Raw genomic sequence first — 18,516 nt, forward strand, 5'->3', positions numbered from 1 at the left:
TTGTGAATTGTCTGGGCTAGATCATCCCTGTCATACGTTTTTATCTTTCTCTTTGTCTTATCCCCGTGTACACGTTGTTTATGTCTCATCACGCGTGTCTCGCCTGTACCGAGCTGACATAACACATGAAAGTAACATGACGCGATTGGCTATTCGCGTTTTGTTGTCTTGCGCGCCGTCGTATTCTCTTCGTCTGCTGAAACGCGATATTTTTTTTATTGCTATTATATGAGGCCGCTGCTCCATTGCATAACTCGACGATACGTTCTGTTCACGTTGCGATAGCACCGTCTTTCGCAAATGAATCGCGTGATTTGTCTAGATTTGCGCGTGTCGTTTTAATTCAACTGAATTTTATCTTTACACTTCTGTGGTTGTTGTGGTATCAGTCTCTTCCGAATTAATAAAGGTTGCTCTTTTTCAGGTGATTATTTTAAGATATAATTTATGATCTGATGAAGTGATTATTATCATTGAGATTTACTCTTAATGCATTCTCTGCTGATCACGCAATACAAGATTAATAAAACCTCTGTTTATTGAATCTCTTCGTCGTCCACTTCAATTAATTCGCGTGGAAAAATTAATATAGTATGTAGTATTTATTTTATATCGATCTGTGGTTATTCTTCATTTCGTAAAAGGTGAGAAAAGATACTTATTATGAGAATCGACGTTGGAAGAGGAAATGTGGTGATTCTATTTATATGAAAAATTACGTGGAACATATAGAAAAACGTAAAGTTTGTTAATGTAGCGCTTCGATTTCCAGAAAGTTGAGTCAGTCCCTGAACCGAGTACGCCTGTACCAAGCCACAAGTTAGGCGCCTGAGGGTCACACAGGAGAAGAGAAACACTCGCTGTCTGATCACTGTTTCTGCCTCCACTGCAGAGTACACATGTAGAGTAGACGCATTCTTCTGATTCCGACCTATCCCTCACGCGCCTAAAATTATACTTCAGTGCACGTGTACTCGACTAAATTTTAAAGTCAATTTTCTGGAAAACGAACCATGGTACCAACAACTTTGATTTCATATTTTTTACTTGTCTCTTCGTGTGACATTATTACCTTCTTACTTCTATCTCTAATTCTCGAACAATTTGTATGTTATTTTTCTCTTCTGTGAAATCTTTTTGTAATCTGCGGAAAAACGTAATAAATCGTTGCTGTGAAGTAACTGTATCTGAATACAGAATGCAGAAACAAATGAGAAATCAATGATCTACCGATTCAAGTATTGGTTCTTAGAATTTAAGTAAATTGTACAAGTAAGTACTTGAGAAATATTATTATAGGAGATTAACATATAGAAAAATACAAATATATAAACGAATGTAATTTAACTCTGCTCCAATTCTGCTGGAGATCAAGGTAACGATTTCCAGAGATTCTACACCCCGATCTAGAAACTTTCATGAACCCTCCAGAGATACTTGGATCACCTGTGCTCCGCGATAATTTGTTCATAATTTTCAAGTGACCACTGTTGAACCTCCCCTAAATACGTGACATTTGAACGTTCCCCAACTGGCTCGGACCCATTCCACTGTACTTCGATTTGTTCCAATCCACTCCAGCCCACTTCGGCTCGCTTCAATCAGTTCCAATCTACTTGAACCTGTTCCATCTTGTTTGAACCCCCTGCAGTCTGCTCGAATCCGCCCCAACTTGCTTTAATCTCCTACGATCCGCTGCAACCCGCTCTAATCTGCTTTACCCTGCTCTAGCCCGCTCAGATTCTCTCGCAGGAGTTTCACGTGATCCAAAAACCGTCAGCTGGAGGGAAGGACTCTTCCTTGTTACAAAATGTGCTCTCTGGAGTCACGATAAACGTTTTCCTACGATGCTTCAATCAATCGAATCGGTGAGTTGAAGAAAAATGCAGGTTCAAGAACTATTTTTTGAGATGCTTGATCTCAACTTGCAATTCTGTGCATTTTACACACCTAGATTCCAGAGCTAGAGTGTATCAACCCTTTTAGTACTTAACAAGTTTTTTAATTATCGTCTAGAAATACTTACTACGATAGATATGTTGTTTTTCGGGATATTTATTAAAATGAATATTTTTTTTCTGAATTTGGTACAACACACATATTTCTGTTCAATGGACGTATTTTCCATTATAGAAACTATTTTTATAAAAATACTCACACTGTTCTCCAATCTTGAACTTATCGATTCAGTCGTAGTTACGTTAATGACGTCGCATCGAATTGACTCGATGCATTGAATAACATGATCCCCTTCCGGTTCGTTACCCGCTGAACACGTGATGTTCGCGCATTTTGCAATCGATGCTGGTCTTATCAGTGCGCGCGTTCACGCGTCATATTTTAAACCGTGGCCCACGATTTCGTCGAGGGTTTGCAGTTTTATGGTGTCACAATCGGTCTAGGAGATTGTGTATCATCTACATCTGTTTACAGAAGAGGAGAGGGCCAGCTTTGATAATATACGCCTTGTAAGCTGCTCACGGATAAGATAATGCCGAATTTATGCGCTTGCAGTCGGTAATCGCATTCTACTCCGACGCAACTCGAAAACTCGATAAACGTGGTGCCTGCTGTTCGCTGCGGCTTCCAGGATTGTGCACACGCGTGCAGACTCCTGTATGCTGGCTGTTCAAAGAGTTCAGCCACGTTGAAGGAACAGTGAAGTTTCGACTGCATTCAGGAGTGAAGAATAGCAACTTCCCTCTTTTTCAATTTTAGTTGGAAGAAGTAGACTGAGTTTGAAGAATCGTGAATTACGTAAAACGAATGTTCCAGTACCTGAACACTAAAGCTAATTTTATTTAATATTAAGCTTAAATTCTAATACACCGAATTAAAAGAAAAAGTAATATAAAATAGTGTTTTTTGCAACTGGGATGCAATTTCAGTGTCAGTACCTATTTGAATTTTTAAGTTGTCCACTTACTGGAACATTTGACCTTTTAAGCCCTTGGGCATTAAGTCATTCACCTTATGTTCCGTTAAGCAAGCGGTTCCAGACAAAATTTCTAGAAATTCGATTAATTAGATTGAGTAGAATTACTGTTGGAGGCGGAGTATTCTTCCACTTTGCGGCATGCCACGCCTAGGAACTACGTCACGCAAATTAAGTGGCTAAAACTTTATCACTGTTTACATATACATTATTTTATAATATTACATAGGTATTCCAACATAGTTTCTTCTACATTTATCACATTTCCATTTCGCAGAACTAATAATGTGGAATTTGGAGAAAAAGAAAAGAAATATTAATCTTCAATTTTAAATTCTAAATTATTTTTGTTTTCGAAAGCTTTATTTATACCTCAATAAGCTCACAGACTTGTCACTCATGTCTACTGTACTATATAAAGTAAAATAATTTCTGAATCGAAGAATCGTGAAAAATCAGCCGCAGATTTAATTATGCATTCGTGTTTAACTTCTTCAAGCAAGTGCAACGAATTTTGTATTCGAAGTATTTATACTCGTGATACTTTCGAGGCAGATTAGAAAGTACATTTGTCGCGATTGCAGAGAGGAATTATTCGTGGTATTTCATCCCAAGCGTGTTGGAATTGCAAGCGCAATGATCTTATTTAATTGTTTATTGCGCAGGCACCATTAGCAAGGAATGAACCTTAATTTCGGTTACGTTTATCCATAGGTAAATAGTGCACTGGTTATTGTGTGTATCAGAAATCGGAGATTCTTACGTGTCAAGTAATTGTTCGCGCGGCGAAACTCGAGATCGCCGCTTGTCAGCAGAATTGGAGCAGTCTCATGTCAATGTCCCTCAAAAGACGATTAAAAGTTTGCTCATTGCGTTTCTCTGTTGGGCATGGTCTAAATATAGACAGCGATACGTTCCACTGCATTGATTTATGGAATTTTTGTGCGTTTCCGTGGCGTGATAATGTCTATGAATGATCAGGCCACTGTAGAAATGCATATTCATAACACTGAATGCATAATTCGGTTTATTGATAGGATGTAATCGTAGAGTAGGATTATCCAGATTTTTCGTATCGGGCAGCTGTTTGATGTTGATTCAACTTGTGTTTAGTTAACTATGATAAGCAACAGAAAATACTTTATAAATGTAAATATTGGCTTCCATCATTTACAGAGAGATGAACACGAATAAGGATTAATAGCTACGATGTGTAATGTAGATCTATCGATTACTTGCTTTGGAAACTTTTTAGAATACATAGATTGTGTTCATGAATATCTAATGAATTACTGGAAACGTAGTATCCATGTCGAGAGAAATATCAGAATACCACGCGATGCGAAATTGAAGACAAGTTGCTATAAAATCGTTGATACGTCTTTCCGTTTCATCGCGATGAGAGGAACCTTCGTAGTGGGATACATATCTATATGGACTCTTATTACGGCAACGATGTTGTAAAAACATCCTATCAACGGAATAGTAGAATCATAAGGTCTCAAGTTGGTTGCACACTTGTCTAAATGGAATACGAACGCCCCAAACCGAAATAAGCTAAAAATGTTTCAAGGTGACGCTCTTTCTTTAGCATGTATCCTCCCATATCTAAATATCGAAGCAAGTTTGCTTAGCATGGTTTTAATGAAATATTTGGATTTAAATTTTGAGGAAACAATAGAGTCAATATTTAATTAACAAGAATTTTCATATTTTTTAGAGACTTGGAAAAAAACAGTCAAGTACTTTTTACCGTAAATATTTTTGGTCTTGGATTTCTACATTTACGAACTCCAATATTTCTCGATGAAGAAAAGTAGTTAGGTCAAATAGATAATATCCCCCAAGCACTAATGGGATCTAGCGAATCCGCTTAGCGTAAAAGAATGTCACGAAGGATCGAATGAAGCTAATATTTCTTAATCTCTCAGTTCTAATGTATCTATTTCGCTCATTTGCTGCCATCTGGAAACCTTAATACTTTATTTATAGTTCAGTTCGGCATCCAAATACTCTGCCACGATCCCCAATTAAAAAGAGGTTTAAATAAAACTAAAATCACTGTATCACAATAGCAGTCAACTAGTGTCATCACCTCCGATAGCTCTTCCAACTTAGACTTACATAACAGTGTCCTCAGAAGCAACATATCACAGAATCTACATCTCACTGAAGAACGTAGATATTAATTCACCACAGAAAGAGCTTCTACGCTCTTCTCTCGTATTCCTTTCAGCGAAAAAGTGCGATTGATTTCATTCTAGTCTCGCATAGTCGAGGCCATCGGTGCTTCGTCTTTGGCAAATATTCATCGTATAAGCATAATAGACGCAGGAAAGCGAACACACAGAATACGAGAGAAGCAACGTTCGGCAAGCGCAAATAAAATGGACGACAGGGCGATGTTGCACAGAGTAACGAGGCGTATTCGCGCGGTATTGACGGAGGGATGATGGAACGTATCGAAAGCGGTATCTCATCGGTTATACGGGCTCTGTTAAATCCAGGGGGAGAGCTAGTTATTGATGCGCGTTTTCACTGCAACGATTTGTTTCGATACACTCGCTAACAACGTTCGCGACGACCGTTTTCCTCCCGATATCCTCTTAGAACGACTCGTTCGAGACACTAATCGATGAAAAAGATCAGAGAGCTCGGAGAGGCTTGTTTCACACTTCTGTTCCATTTCGCGCCGTTTGAGGGCAAAAGAGCAGTGGTTTCGTGTGGCATTTAATCTTCGGGAACTTTGTGATCGAATTCACGTGGCAAATTGAGGCGTTGGTCCTTTGTTTCTTGGAGAATGGAGGTCTTTTGCTTTCTTACACTGGATATTCGTAATATTGGAAATATCGTGTACTATTGTAAAGGATCTAAGTATTCCTCAATTTACCAAAACTATAAAATCAACGTACATAATTACCTAAAATTTCTAATTAAGCGAGACGTGTTTAGTATGTAATTTTTGTTGAGCTGAGTACTCGTAGAGGGTGTCAAGCTCAAAAGTGGCGCTAATATTAAAACGTCAGCAAGGTACAAGTCCCTCCCAAGGTCTTCCCAATTTCTATTAGGCTTTTCATCGCGAAATCATATTCGCCTGCGACTGGTTTCTCCCATCGTTACTCGTCATCTCATCGAATTCCTCCTGGGGAATCAATTTATCGCCTTGTTCGTGAATCCCTGGATGTATGATTCTTCGTTCGAGCACTCGTTTCCCATGGTGGAGTCCAGCCCTCTTCATCCTCCCAAATTCTCTACTTCGAATGTAAAAATTGTGAAAGTACAAAGGGATCGAGTCCATAACGATTCGATTGTAATCTTATTCCTTTCTAAACGATTGCACTCCTCGAATTTAACACCGTTCTTGTTAACGTTGGTGTGTGTTTTTGACGAGGAGTAACTAATTAACAGCATCCGAGTGGTTCAAAGAGATTCCTCCTCAGCGAACACGCTGAAACAACAATCCAGGTAAGTCGAGCGCTCTGCTAGTGTGCAGAAGGTGTCCTTTGATATCTGATGATCTAGAGATCACGAAAGAAGTGTGCTGTACCTGTACGATGACTCACATGCACGGGTTGCATCATCGTGCCACGCAGTAACCGAACAGGTAAAGGAAGATCGTTAAAAACGATCTCTCGTGGAGAAAGTGAATCATCGAGATGCTGTGTGTTGACACCATAGGCACTTGTAACCGAGTCTGATTTGCTACCTCCTTGATGCAAATTAATCTGGAAAGTATACGAACAGTTTGACCGATTATTATCGGGTATTGAGCATACGAGTTGCGAAACGGTTTGTCCCTTGTTCTGTCTTACTGATACCTTCTCATACTTAATTGCACGTGTATGTTAAACTGCATCATGCATGCTTTGGATGCACCTCATTGGGCATGTTCTACGAAGATACTCGTGCATGTCGCATTCCTGTTTTGTTAGCTTCGCGCATAATCTGTTTCTTGATGTCTCTTCTAAGATTGGCTTTGCTGCTTTTATATTTTGCTTGGAGAAATGTGTCCTCTATCCAATTATGATTCATGGAAAGATTGGCTGTAAATGCAAATTTGGAAATAGAGAAGATTAATCCTTTCTCTGAATTATTGGCTATCTGCAACCACAACGCTTTGTAGTATTAGATTTTAAGGAGGGAAAGGATTAAGAAAATTTATTAGGTACTTGAAAAATTTCATGGATAGAGTTGTTCACGTTTCTCTGAGCAATATCTCGCACGAGACATTCGCCAACGAGCAAACCATAATCTGACGATCTGTTACTAAAAGTACCAGCAAATGGCAACGATGCGACGTGGGTCACTTGGAAAATGGCCTTGATGATAGCGTTGCCAATATGCGTTTTCTGCGTCATTTTTATGGTCATTTATCATATACACGTGACCAGAAGAGAACACGGAGGACACTTCCCCGATGACTCGATAGACGCACCCGATCGACCCATCCTGGATGGTGTCACCATCAGGGACATGCTGGAGATGACGACCAGTGGTAGCGGCTCAGGTAGGTCAAATTAAAGTTCTACATAGACAGGGAAACACGTGAACGTTTGTTTTAAGTACTTGGAAATTAAAATGTTCAATTTTCATTTAAAAATTAGATTACTAAAGCATTTGCTTTACTAAAAAGTTACAAAAGACGATAGTATTCTAACGAACCTTAAAAAATTCGTTCACGTACGAGGTGTTAATATTATGAGTAGGAAACATCATGTTCAATGATACTGAAATTCGTGTTCTTCAATGCCCATCCTCTCTCAAGTAGGCCTGCCGCTTCTGGTACAGCGGAGCATAGCCCGCCAGATTCAGCTCGTGGAGACGATCGGAAAAGGTCGCTTTGGCGAGGTCTGGCGTGGTTGTTGGAGGGGTGAGAATGTTGCTGTCAAGATCTTCAGCTCGCGCGAAGAGCGATCTTGGTTCAGGGAGGCCGAAATTTATCAGACGGTGATGCTGAGGCACGATAATATCCTTGGGTTCATTGCTGCCGATAACAAAGGTGTGTATGAAGATAGAAAGGTGTTGTAATCTTTACGGTAAATTACATTTGAAATAGTTTGGTAAAGAGAGCTTCCTATGGGTACGATAGGTACCTAAAGCTATTCGTTAGTTTCTTGAGAAATTTGATGGTTTCCAAATTTTAGTATTTTCAAATATTCAAATATTCAAATATTCAAATATTCAAATATTCAAATATTCAAATATTCAAATATTCAAATATTCAAATATTCAAATATTCAAATATTCAAATATTCAAATATTCAAATATTCAAATATTCAAATTTTAAAATTTTAAAATTTTCAAATATTCAAATTTTCAAGTATTCAAATATTCAAATCCTTAAAAAATCAAAATATCAAAGTCTCGTGCAATCTACATGACAGAGACTCTTCAATCATTCACTGCCTACGTATTACTTGATCCATACCTGTAGAGTCTGATAAGTAACTACAATTTCCATAGTCGTGTAAATCATTACCATCACAATTCTCAACATTAACATAACTGACGACGCTACAGATACTCAATGAAGAATGCAAACAGCAAGGCTGTTCTAGTTTAAGAGGAAAACGCGACACAACTCAGGTAAAATCCAAGAAGAGTCGCATTAATTTTTTCATCATTTCTCAGATAATGGCACGTGGACTCAGCTGTGGCTTATCACGGATTACCACGAGAAGGGCTCGCTGTTCGATTATTTGAACAGGTCAACCGTGGATACGAACGGTATGATCAGAATGGCCCTGTCGATCGCCACTGGCCTAGCGCATCTTCACATGGAGATCGTCGGCACGCAAGGGAAGCCAGCCATCGCTCACAGGGATCTGAAGTCGAAGAATATCCTGGTGAAGACGAATGGTACATGCGCCATCGGTGATCTTGGATTGGCCGTCAGGCATGACGTGATTACAGACACCGTCGATATCCAGCTCAATAATCGGGTCGGCACCAAGCGGTACATGGCACCCGAGGTAATTTAAATATAAAATGCCAGATTTACTATTCTGGGTCGATCGTAAGAAGCAATGGGGAGGGATTAACACGTTCGATTTCGCGGAGGGGAAGAGAGGGAAGAGGCGATCCTCGCGCAGTGCGCAGCGTTTCGAAGCCCTCTCGGTTCGGAGAAAGTTCGTTGGCTAGAGAGATGATAGTTCCTGAGTATCGTTGCTTCTGCTTTCAGGTTCTCGAGGAGACGATAAACATGAACCACTTTGATTCCTTCAAGAGGGCTGACGTGTACGCCCTTGGGTTGATTCTCTGGGAGATCGCCAGGCGATGCAACGTTGGCGGAATCCACGACGAATATCAGTTACCGTTTTACGACTTGGTGCCTTCTGATCCGACGATCGAGGAGATGCGCAAAGTAGTGTGCACCGACAGACAAAGGCCGTCGATACCGAATCGATGGCAGTCGATCGATGTACGTGCAACAACCTTAGTCGTTATGGCTACTAGAAATACAGTTAGTAGAAGAATACAAAGTATTTGCTGGAAATTTAATACATAATAAGAATAATATAACAGTAAAAAAGCCAGCATATTAAATGTAGATAAAGACTAAAAGGACTAGTTCACATTAGATAACAGAATAGAAAGTAATAAGAAGTCCCTAGAAGTTCCTAGGGGTATCCCTAGCTATTAGTAGAACTTTTGATATAAATTTTTCTAACAATTTTTCTATTCAATTTGTGCAGGCATTACAAGTGATGTCGAAGGTGATGAAGGAGTGTTGGTACCACAACGCGGCAGCTAGACTAACAGCTCTCAGGATTAAAAAATCCCTTGCGAATTACGGCGCGATGGAGGGCTTCAAGTAAGAAGAAACACTCTCGATGGCAGGTTTCCTCTGGGCGTCGAGATAACGAAGAAAATGGGAGAGTGCTCGAGGCACACACGTGGTCACTCGACGTACCGTAACACTTTTATCGCAATAAAACTTGAAGTGCCGTGTTAGTACGCGCGCGCAGAACACTGGTCGAAAATGGGAAATCTATAGAGGAAAGCAGAGAGCCTAACTGGTATAAAGACTGGTTGCGAGAATCGAGACGACGTTCCTTTACTATCGTGTTGACTTTGTTGTACCCTAATTTCGAGTAGGATCAGAACTGTACGAGGTAGCGAGAACTAATTGTATATGCGTAAGTGAGAGGTGTTTTAGTCAGGGATTTCGAAGAAGTATCTTATTTGGAAGCGTTATGAAAGAGCAGTGACTGAGAGAAACATGGACAGGGTCGGCAGAGATCTTCCAGATGGAAATAATGAGCCGCCGCTTCGTTGATTCATCGATCGAGCGAGTCAAGTTGAGAGGTATGTAATGAACCTGTTCGGTTAATCGAATACGATCGTGCCTGGTCACGTGTCACGCTACCGCTGTATATTTATTAATAGTAACGATAAGGTAACGAAGTATATGGCTGTATAATGCCACCACCCATAGCGTCTTATAAAGGTATACGACGGCGGTCATGGTCGTCATTTCTTTTCGCCCACGCGTACTTCACCCCACTGGGCTAGGACATCAAAGCTCGTCGAAGCGACCCGTAGTTTGAGCTCTCTCCAGTTAAATTTACCGCCTTTCACCACCTAAGTATCCCGTATATATTGTTGGGAACTTAGAAGATGTCAGTCGGTCTGATTGGCTCCGCGGAAAAGCACATAAAACATCAAATCTCGGTTCGTCTTCATTATATCGTGGTAATGGTGGGTGTCTATACCTACATCCATCCATTTCATCCCGTTTACGACTACCAACTCCTGATCTTCGGGTTCACCCACGCTGACCATTGCATTAGCGCTAACACCTTTCTGCTCACGCCTGAACCCACTTCTTAAAGTTTGCGATCATGAAGGTGCACTCTTTCGAAAGGAGGAAGCATCATTCGCGGATTGTTCTCTTCCTGGTACCTCCTCCTTTGAAACATCACTCTGTACATCTTCTATACGAAGCTGCAAAGATGGAGGAGCCATCGTGTCGCTTTCTAGTGTAGCGTATATGCCTTAGTAAACTACTACTCGCCTCAGTTGTTATCTGCATAGAATAACCGCAGTAGATCGTCTTATATCGGGATGTGCCTCTCAGATGCAGTGCCCGCGTCTCGTTTCTTAATGGAGAGTGAATTTCAGAACCTGGCCTGCTCAGTTACGAAAGAAGTGCTTATGTTGCTGTTGAGAGTGTGCATCTTACACATGGAAAAAAGGTTAAGCTGAACTTATTGAAGTCTCTTGTAGAACTTACAAAAGTACTGTAACAAGCCTGAGTTCAACAGAATCAGTACGAGTCGACTTTATAGATATAGCAACTGCGTTCTTGCTGTAGTCAGGTTACCTTTGTTAATTTTACAAAGGTCCATAACAGATCCTACAAAAGTCTATTCTGCTTAAATATACTTAGGAAACTTTTGTAAGATCTGTACGACCGCTTTTAATGTGCAGTTACGGATCATCACAGAATCTTCTGTGACGAGCGAAGTGGCGTTACCTGCGATATCCGAACGCAATGATCCTCACCCACTGATAACGTATATTAATATATAACACAGACACGTACGCAAGTATAATTATGTATATTCGTTGGCGGGCTAAACGATTCGATTAACCGTACGTTAATTTATTCTATAAGAGGTTACAGAGAGAATTAATTAATAGTTATGAAGGTACATGATTATTAATTGCCGCTCGACCGAATGAATCGACGTCCCGGCAATTTCGCTCTGCCACGCAACTTTGCTTTCGTACATTGAAGTAAGTCTATATACGGGAAAAGGCCTCCATGTTGAGATAACAGTAATGTAATTCTCCTCTTCGTTTCCTTCCCTGGTTTTTTACGACGTAGATTCGTTACTTTACCGGTGCGTGCAGAGACTGAATTCTTTTTTTGGGAGTATATACCATACACCGTGTTACAAGAGAAATGCATACCTTTGGTTTCTCGTTTATTGCGATCGTAGAATCGATTCGATCGATTCTGTTAATACATACAGGGTAGATAGAAATGTCGAGCAATTTATGGTCGTCGTTGACCAGAAAGTTTAGACACTGAATCTTTTTTTCTTTTTAAATGAAAAACGAACTAAGATTTTATACCGACTGGAACACTTTTTTAAAACGTTAATTTTGAACGGGAAAACGCAATCTCGTGTGTTTCCTTTTCGACGATGCTAAGTTTTTCTATACTCAAGGTTCTTACACAACGAACTTTTTCCCGCGACTTCCGGTTTCGTTTGATCAACCGCGTCTATGATATATTCTTAGTCTAGTAAACATACCTAGATGTTTTGCTCAAGACGAAATATTTTTGCGTGTTATCATGTAATGCACGATGTCGAAGGCGAGGTGCGTCATGACAACGTAAGCGGGACTTTCGGAGCGTGTTTCCTTTGTAACACAGGAAGGCTGAAATTGAAGGGTGCTAAGCTCAAGAATGATTGTACAGTATTGCGTGAAAGGAGTGGAGAGCGAGGGAGAGAGAAACTGAGAAATGAGAGTGTGCGGAAGACAGACTGAACTATGACTGAAAGGAAGTGAAACAGAGTTAAAAAAAAAAAAAAAAAAAAGATTAAGCGAGAGAGAAAAGAGATAAAAGTGAATTGATAAAAAGAAAAAAAAACATTGGAGAAAAACTATATTTTCGGGAAATTTTTCAAGGATGAAAGGGAAAAAAAAGAGAAAGGAATTCGAGTTAAGATGGATAATGGGAAGCTTCGAATGCGCGCTGCTCTTCAAGTATTCGCGATCTTCGATCCTCTTTTTCCCCACGCGAGTGATATTTTATACTTTCGGTTTAATTTTTCAAGCGTTTCCGAGGATAAACGCCCGCGAATGCTCGTAGTTAAGCGCGTATATCTCGTCGCGGTTTCGCGTGACGAAAAGCAATCATAGAAAAGAGTTGCGTGCGTTTTACTTGTCATGGAGTATCGAGAATGCGAGAATTCGTATGGTATGTCTCTCTGCGAAACTCGGTCGTTTTCGGCGGCTCCTCTAGCAGCCCCAAAGACGGCCCATCAAATCAGTAATATTATACAATAAGTGGATAACTTCCTCGATGAGATGTAGACCGTATATCACGAAAAAAGAAGGTAGATTTCGAGGATGATAAGCGATCATGATGAACGAAAGATCATATTTAAAGAACAAGTTGAACACAAACAAGATCGTGTAATAAAAAAGAAATTAGGAAGGAGAGAAGAGAAAATCTTTGTCATCCAATAGTCAACGTAAAAGTCTGCGAACTTACAATTATTACTATATAAAGGAACGGAGGGTCCTTCGAACACATAATTGTATTTTTATATTGTTTTTTACCAAGCGACGTCCCCTGGGGACGTTCTACTAATTTTTCTCTTCCGTTTTCTAAACGCTCGAATCGCTCGAAACCCAGCTGCACGAGCCCCTTTAATAGTTCAATCGGAGCACCGATTATACGGGTATATACGATCCAACTGATATAGTATCGAATCTTTGAAACGCAGAAACGCGTCTGTCGACGTATCTGTTCCTTTTCCCTCGGCAATACCGATGAGATTCCACGTGATTCGTTGTATGTATGTCACCGATCAGAGATGTCCACGTTCGCGTGTCGCGATATCGCAGACTCTGCAATTCACCAAAAGACTGAGCGATCTAATGTTCAACTAGTAGGGTAACGATTAAATAATTGAGAAACTAAATAGTTGACCGCGACAGGGTACTACCACGTACACGGTCGTGGGTGTTTTCAAGGGATATATCAACGCTTCGTCTGGGGAAGTTGTCTTTTCCCGAGCGTTTTTCTTGTACATTCCTATTACGATGTAGGTTAATTTATACGTAAATACGATATAGTTACTACGTGGATGCAGTTTCACGGGTGTTCTGTTGATGGTAATCAGTTTAATCCTTTGGGTGCTATGGGTCATTATACACATTCAGTTAGTACGTGCAATGCAAGGGGGTCGAGGTTGTAGCATCGAAGGGGTTAATTTTAAAATAGGCACCCAGCGTGGAACTTCATCGGCGATCGTGTCCCGCAGGTGTTTCCATATTACTAGTACAATTTTGTGCCAATAACAGATCGAATGTTAACTAAAGCGAGAGACCAGTAATGATAATATACAGACTATTCTCACAAGCATACATCTACACGCTAATTACATTTACACATTCATCCGAGAAAAAATATCTTTGATGCGCCATTCTCGCTGATACGTATTAAGGTCTGAGTCCGGAGAATTTCAGAATAATTGAAACGTAGGTACCTTGAAAATTTCAATTCGAATTTCAGTACAACCCGAGGTAAAACCCAGGTATTTGAAAAGTCTGGGCTCGCCTGAGTGAACGTTCAAGTACCTGAGAAATATGAAAATTTCGAGATATTAGTCTGAGGAGTTGTCCTCTGTTCAGAAAAATTGCGATCTCAATTGTATTTCAATTCTAGTTAAGGACCAAGCATTTGAAATTTTCAGATACCTGCAACACTTCTACGTTAGTCATTTTATTATGGATAAGAGAATAGCATTCATTTGATGAAAGAGTCTCGAGAAAATAGTTCATTTCTTATCCGTTTTGTGCAATTCATGCAGAAAAGATATTTTTTCATCGCGAGTGACATCATATCTACCGCCGTCATGTTTCCATGCGACAGAGCGCGCGTTACTCCGATCTCTGACAGTCGGTACCGTTCAGCCGAGGTCGGAGGACCATTGTCGTCAGCTGGGTTTCGAAACACTGAACAGTCTGACTCATATCGAATGCCGAATGCCGAACTGCCAAATAATATATTTCATCCCCCTAAAGCTCTTCTTTGCTCCCTTACCATAATAAGCCCCACTTGTACAAAAGAAAAAGAGAGAAAGATGTAACAATAAAAGGCGTGAAGCAAGACGTTGCGTATATACGTCTATATAGACATTGAGAAACTTGTACCTTCGGGAACGATGCGTTTGCATCGTTTGCTTTTAGTTAAAAAAAATAGAAAAGAGAAAAAAACAGCGATTGATTTTTATGTTGTATACCAGTGTTACGAATACCGGTGACAGGAGAAATATTTATAAACATAGCTGTGGAAACTTGGGATTGTTATATCGTTTTAACGCGAGATCAGCGCGGTGATCGACAAGTCGAATTTTTGCGAACTATTTTTAGGCTTTTAGAAAATGATCGTGCGTTGATTTTTGTTTAGGATTTGTTAAAATCTTTGTACATTGGTTGACGAAGTAAAAGTTATAGTTTTAGTTTTTTTTTTAAACTGTACTCGTGTACTTTTAATATCACTTTTTAGAATGTTGAATTTTTAATCATTACTGTAAGAGTCGATGTGTCGATCAGTGTGTTAAAAACACATTTTAAAATGTTAACTGTAATTTTAAGAGTTTACTATACTGTCGTTAGAATGATATAACGGTTCTACTCGCGACTTTTACAATTATGTTACGTAACAATATTATAGATTAATCAATAATCGCTGAATGCTACAGTTGTAAAATTGTATTCCCTTCTAATTGGGTTTGTTTGAATGAAATCGAGGTATGCTTTGCGAACGTAAATTTATTGTAATGGTTTATCGACGTTTACACAAGATTTTAGCGGTCTTTTTACATCATCTTCTCTTTAAGAATTTGAATCATTGCGGGAGAGATTCGAACAATATTTTGAGATTTTTTTTAATGTTTTAAGAGCACAACATTTAACACAATTATGTAGAATTTTATTCTGAGATTTGTCAACAGTGACTGCCGTACGTATTATACATCTTTCTCACACTTCGTCAATTTTATCTTTTGTTTTATTTCTTTCCTGTGTGTGCATGAATTTCATCCCTCATTGATCTATAGGAGAGTTAAACATCTTTTTGTTTCAACGAGAAACAGCGAATATACGTAAGACTCAAGCTGATTGTAAACAGAACCTTCTGTTCTTTCTTTGGACATATCGCTTTTTAAAACGACTACCTATCCATCATTATTAATAACGGTAATATTATCATTATTTTATTATTCGTCTGTCATTGTAGTTGCGGTTTTCCGTTTCCCGTTTTTCTTCCTCAATGTATAATACCCTGTACATACCGATGTAAATGTTTATCGACGATTTACATACAATAGAATGAGCACTTGTAATTTTCGTAACGACGAATGGGTGGATTGGTGGATGGTGTTGTTTTTTTAGTTACATGTAACGTATGTTTGTAACAGGCACGTTACGTCTCGGTCTTTTTTATGTAATATTTAAAACTGTAATTATTTTTTATCATGTACATTATCATATCGACTGAACGATTGAATCTTTTGCAGAATGCAAGTAGAACCTATTAGATAATCGAGGTTTCGTATTATTATTTTTTCTCAATTTCGTTAGTAAAGCTAAAAAATTTTTGATATATAAAATTTCCTTCAGTAACAAATTTATTGTATTGTCCTGTAGTATGTGCATCTTATAAAAATAGCAACACATCATAAAAATAAAGTAATACTTAGGAATTAAATTTAGGGAAAGAATTCAGTGATTTATTTGATCATTTATATTTGACGAAACGTGCCTGATGGTGTGGGTGAATCTTAATACTGTTAATAGATATACGTACCTAATGTTATTAATTATTAAATAACATTTGATTTGTAATTATTGGGGTCACGAAATTCTTGAAGCTCATCACGCAACAGTCGTGTTCAGAGGTAATCAATTGTCAACCTAACGCGATGTCTTTTTTACAATCTTGTGAGCAACAGAGCTTTTTTTAAAAACAATCGTGTCAAGTGTTTTACAGGACTGTTTGTAAAGTCATTGTAGCGACTCACGTGAGATTCGAGCTTCTAGCATTGCGTGTCCAAGCAGACCCTACTAATAAACGCCATAGAGGTCTGAGAAATAATTGGCTCGAATAAATTAAATTTACTTTAACAGTTGCCTGCATTATTGCTATGTACATTTATGCATAATTTCACACACAGTCCTTTAAATAAGTCAGGTTTCTTTATCCTTTACTCCGTTACTCCTTTGTTTATTTAAGTTTTAGAAATCATCGTATTTCAAGTACCACTAATTTATTTATTAACTCATATATTATTTTCGAATATAATAAAACTAGAACTCTAAAGAAATCTTGTCCAATAGTTACGAATATTTATTAAGAACGATAGATGCTGTTAAGGATAGAATAAAAAGAATTATTTACTAACAATGAGAAAGGTATAGCGTCAAGTTTGTATTTACGTACTTTTCCCGCTATAATTGCCGAACTAGGTAGCCATTTTGATTTGTTCAAATTGCGCGCGACGTCATTCCGTCTTTGGACAAGCTAAGGATTAGACGTGTGTATTTCTCGTTATGTTAAACATATTTAATCTTGTTCCCAGCGGTGCTCGACTATTTATTAAGGTATGTATGGTTAATTGTAACATAGTTTTATACATTTAATAGAAAATTTGTCTCAATTTTATAAATTCTAATGATTAATGCTTCTTTGAAACGTTTGTGCTCCTCGCACCTCAATTGCTCAATTACCCGCGCCGATACGTTTTACACAATATTCTTTTTACTTTAGTAAATGTACATAGCTGTAACCAAATTTGAACGCTATTTACATGTTTACGCCTTTTATAATAAAGTGTAGTTGATGTATCATTTATTTTTCTAAATTTTCTATCTTTTTATATGACTGTGGCGTCAGATGAGGGAGGGATGGGGGGAGGGAGGTTAGATTCATAGTAGACCCTAATAGCGTTTTTGACATTTCATGCAGAATTTAATACTGTGTATTAACGAAATATAGATAGTATGTTATATACTTGATTTTTATTGTATTTTGTGTTTGATGTAGAAAATGGGCGATAGAAAACCTTGAGCAAGTAAGATTCGATATTATCAAAGCTTGGACGATATTCTTCAGATTCTCGAAACTGCGCGCGCAGCTCTGTTCAAACGAAATGACGCTGAAGTGTACAAATCATCCCAAAGGTAAGTCTTTTACTATTTTCTTATGTATTGTCGCAAAATTGATTAAAATGTTGTATGTTTCGGACATATATACGACTCTTTCCTTATATTATACAACAAAATGATATGTATCTTTTAATACAACTCCGAATTATTATCTATTACGATCAGTGGTGCAGGGAACCTCCCCAAGAATAAAAGAGAAATCATAGACATTCGAAAGAACGAAAAAATAAACACGCAAAGCCTATCTATCTATTCTTACATCTAAACAAAATGAACAGCCATTAGTTCGGACAGAACCGACCCAGGTCTCACCATGGGAAGGTTACTGTGCTGAAGGCCCACAGGGAGATAGATAGAATCAAAGTTCCATCAATCTCCCTTTATACAAATCTTAATGTCTAAACTTAGAACTACTAAGCACAAGACACACAAATGGAAGACAATTGTGAGAAATCTTAATTGGATTCAATTGAATTCAGATCCAAACAGTAATAAAGTGGGAAAGTGTTAACATTGGGGTAGGCGAGGTAGGGTACATACAAAATAGGGGTTACAGAGGAAATAAATTTGAAACTTGAGCAAATACTCACCGGTAGTCTATGATGACCAGTGGTCAATGGCGAACTGCCCACTGATCAGGGGTGGTACACAGGTCCAGCATAGT

At 38.7% G+C, this 18,516-nt stretch overlaps 1 protein-coding gene across 5 annotated transcripts in view; it reads left to right on the plus strand.

The window, feature by feature from the left end:
- The window catches only part of Babo (TGF-beta receptor type-1 babo), a 42,797-nt gene extending 25,984 nt beyond the window's left edge, over window positions 1–16,813 (plus strand). For 2 of the 5 annotated variants that reach the window (XM_076375582.1, XM_076375580.1), the window contains 5 exons: window positions 7,209–7,442; window positions 7,701–7,934; window positions 8,568–8,908; window positions 9,118–9,357; window positions 9,632–16,813. In XM_076375582.1, coding sequence (XP_076231697.1) covers window positions 7,209–7,442; window positions 7,701–7,934; window positions 8,568–8,908; window positions 9,118–9,357; window positions 9,632–9,754 — 1,172 coding nt within the window. In that variant the 3' untranslated portion in view covers window positions 9,755–16,813. Of the gene's footprint in view, window positions 1–7,208; window positions 7,443–7,700; window positions 7,935–8,567; window positions 8,909–9,117; window positions 9,400–9,631 lie in introns of all 5 variants that reach the window. The other 3 variants (XM_076375578.1, XM_076375579.1, XM_076375581.1) reach the window with 3 other exon arrangements.
- The last annotated feature ends 1,703 nt before the right edge of the window (window positions 16,814–18,516 follow it).

Source organism: Calliopsis andreniformis, chromosome 3, assembly GCF_051401765.1.
Source record: "Calliopsis andreniformis isolate RMS-2024a chromosome 3, iyCalAndr_principal, whole genome shotgun sequence".
NCBI lineage: Eukaryota > Metazoa > Arthropoda > Insecta > Hymenoptera > Andrenidae > Calliopsis > Calliopsis andreniformis.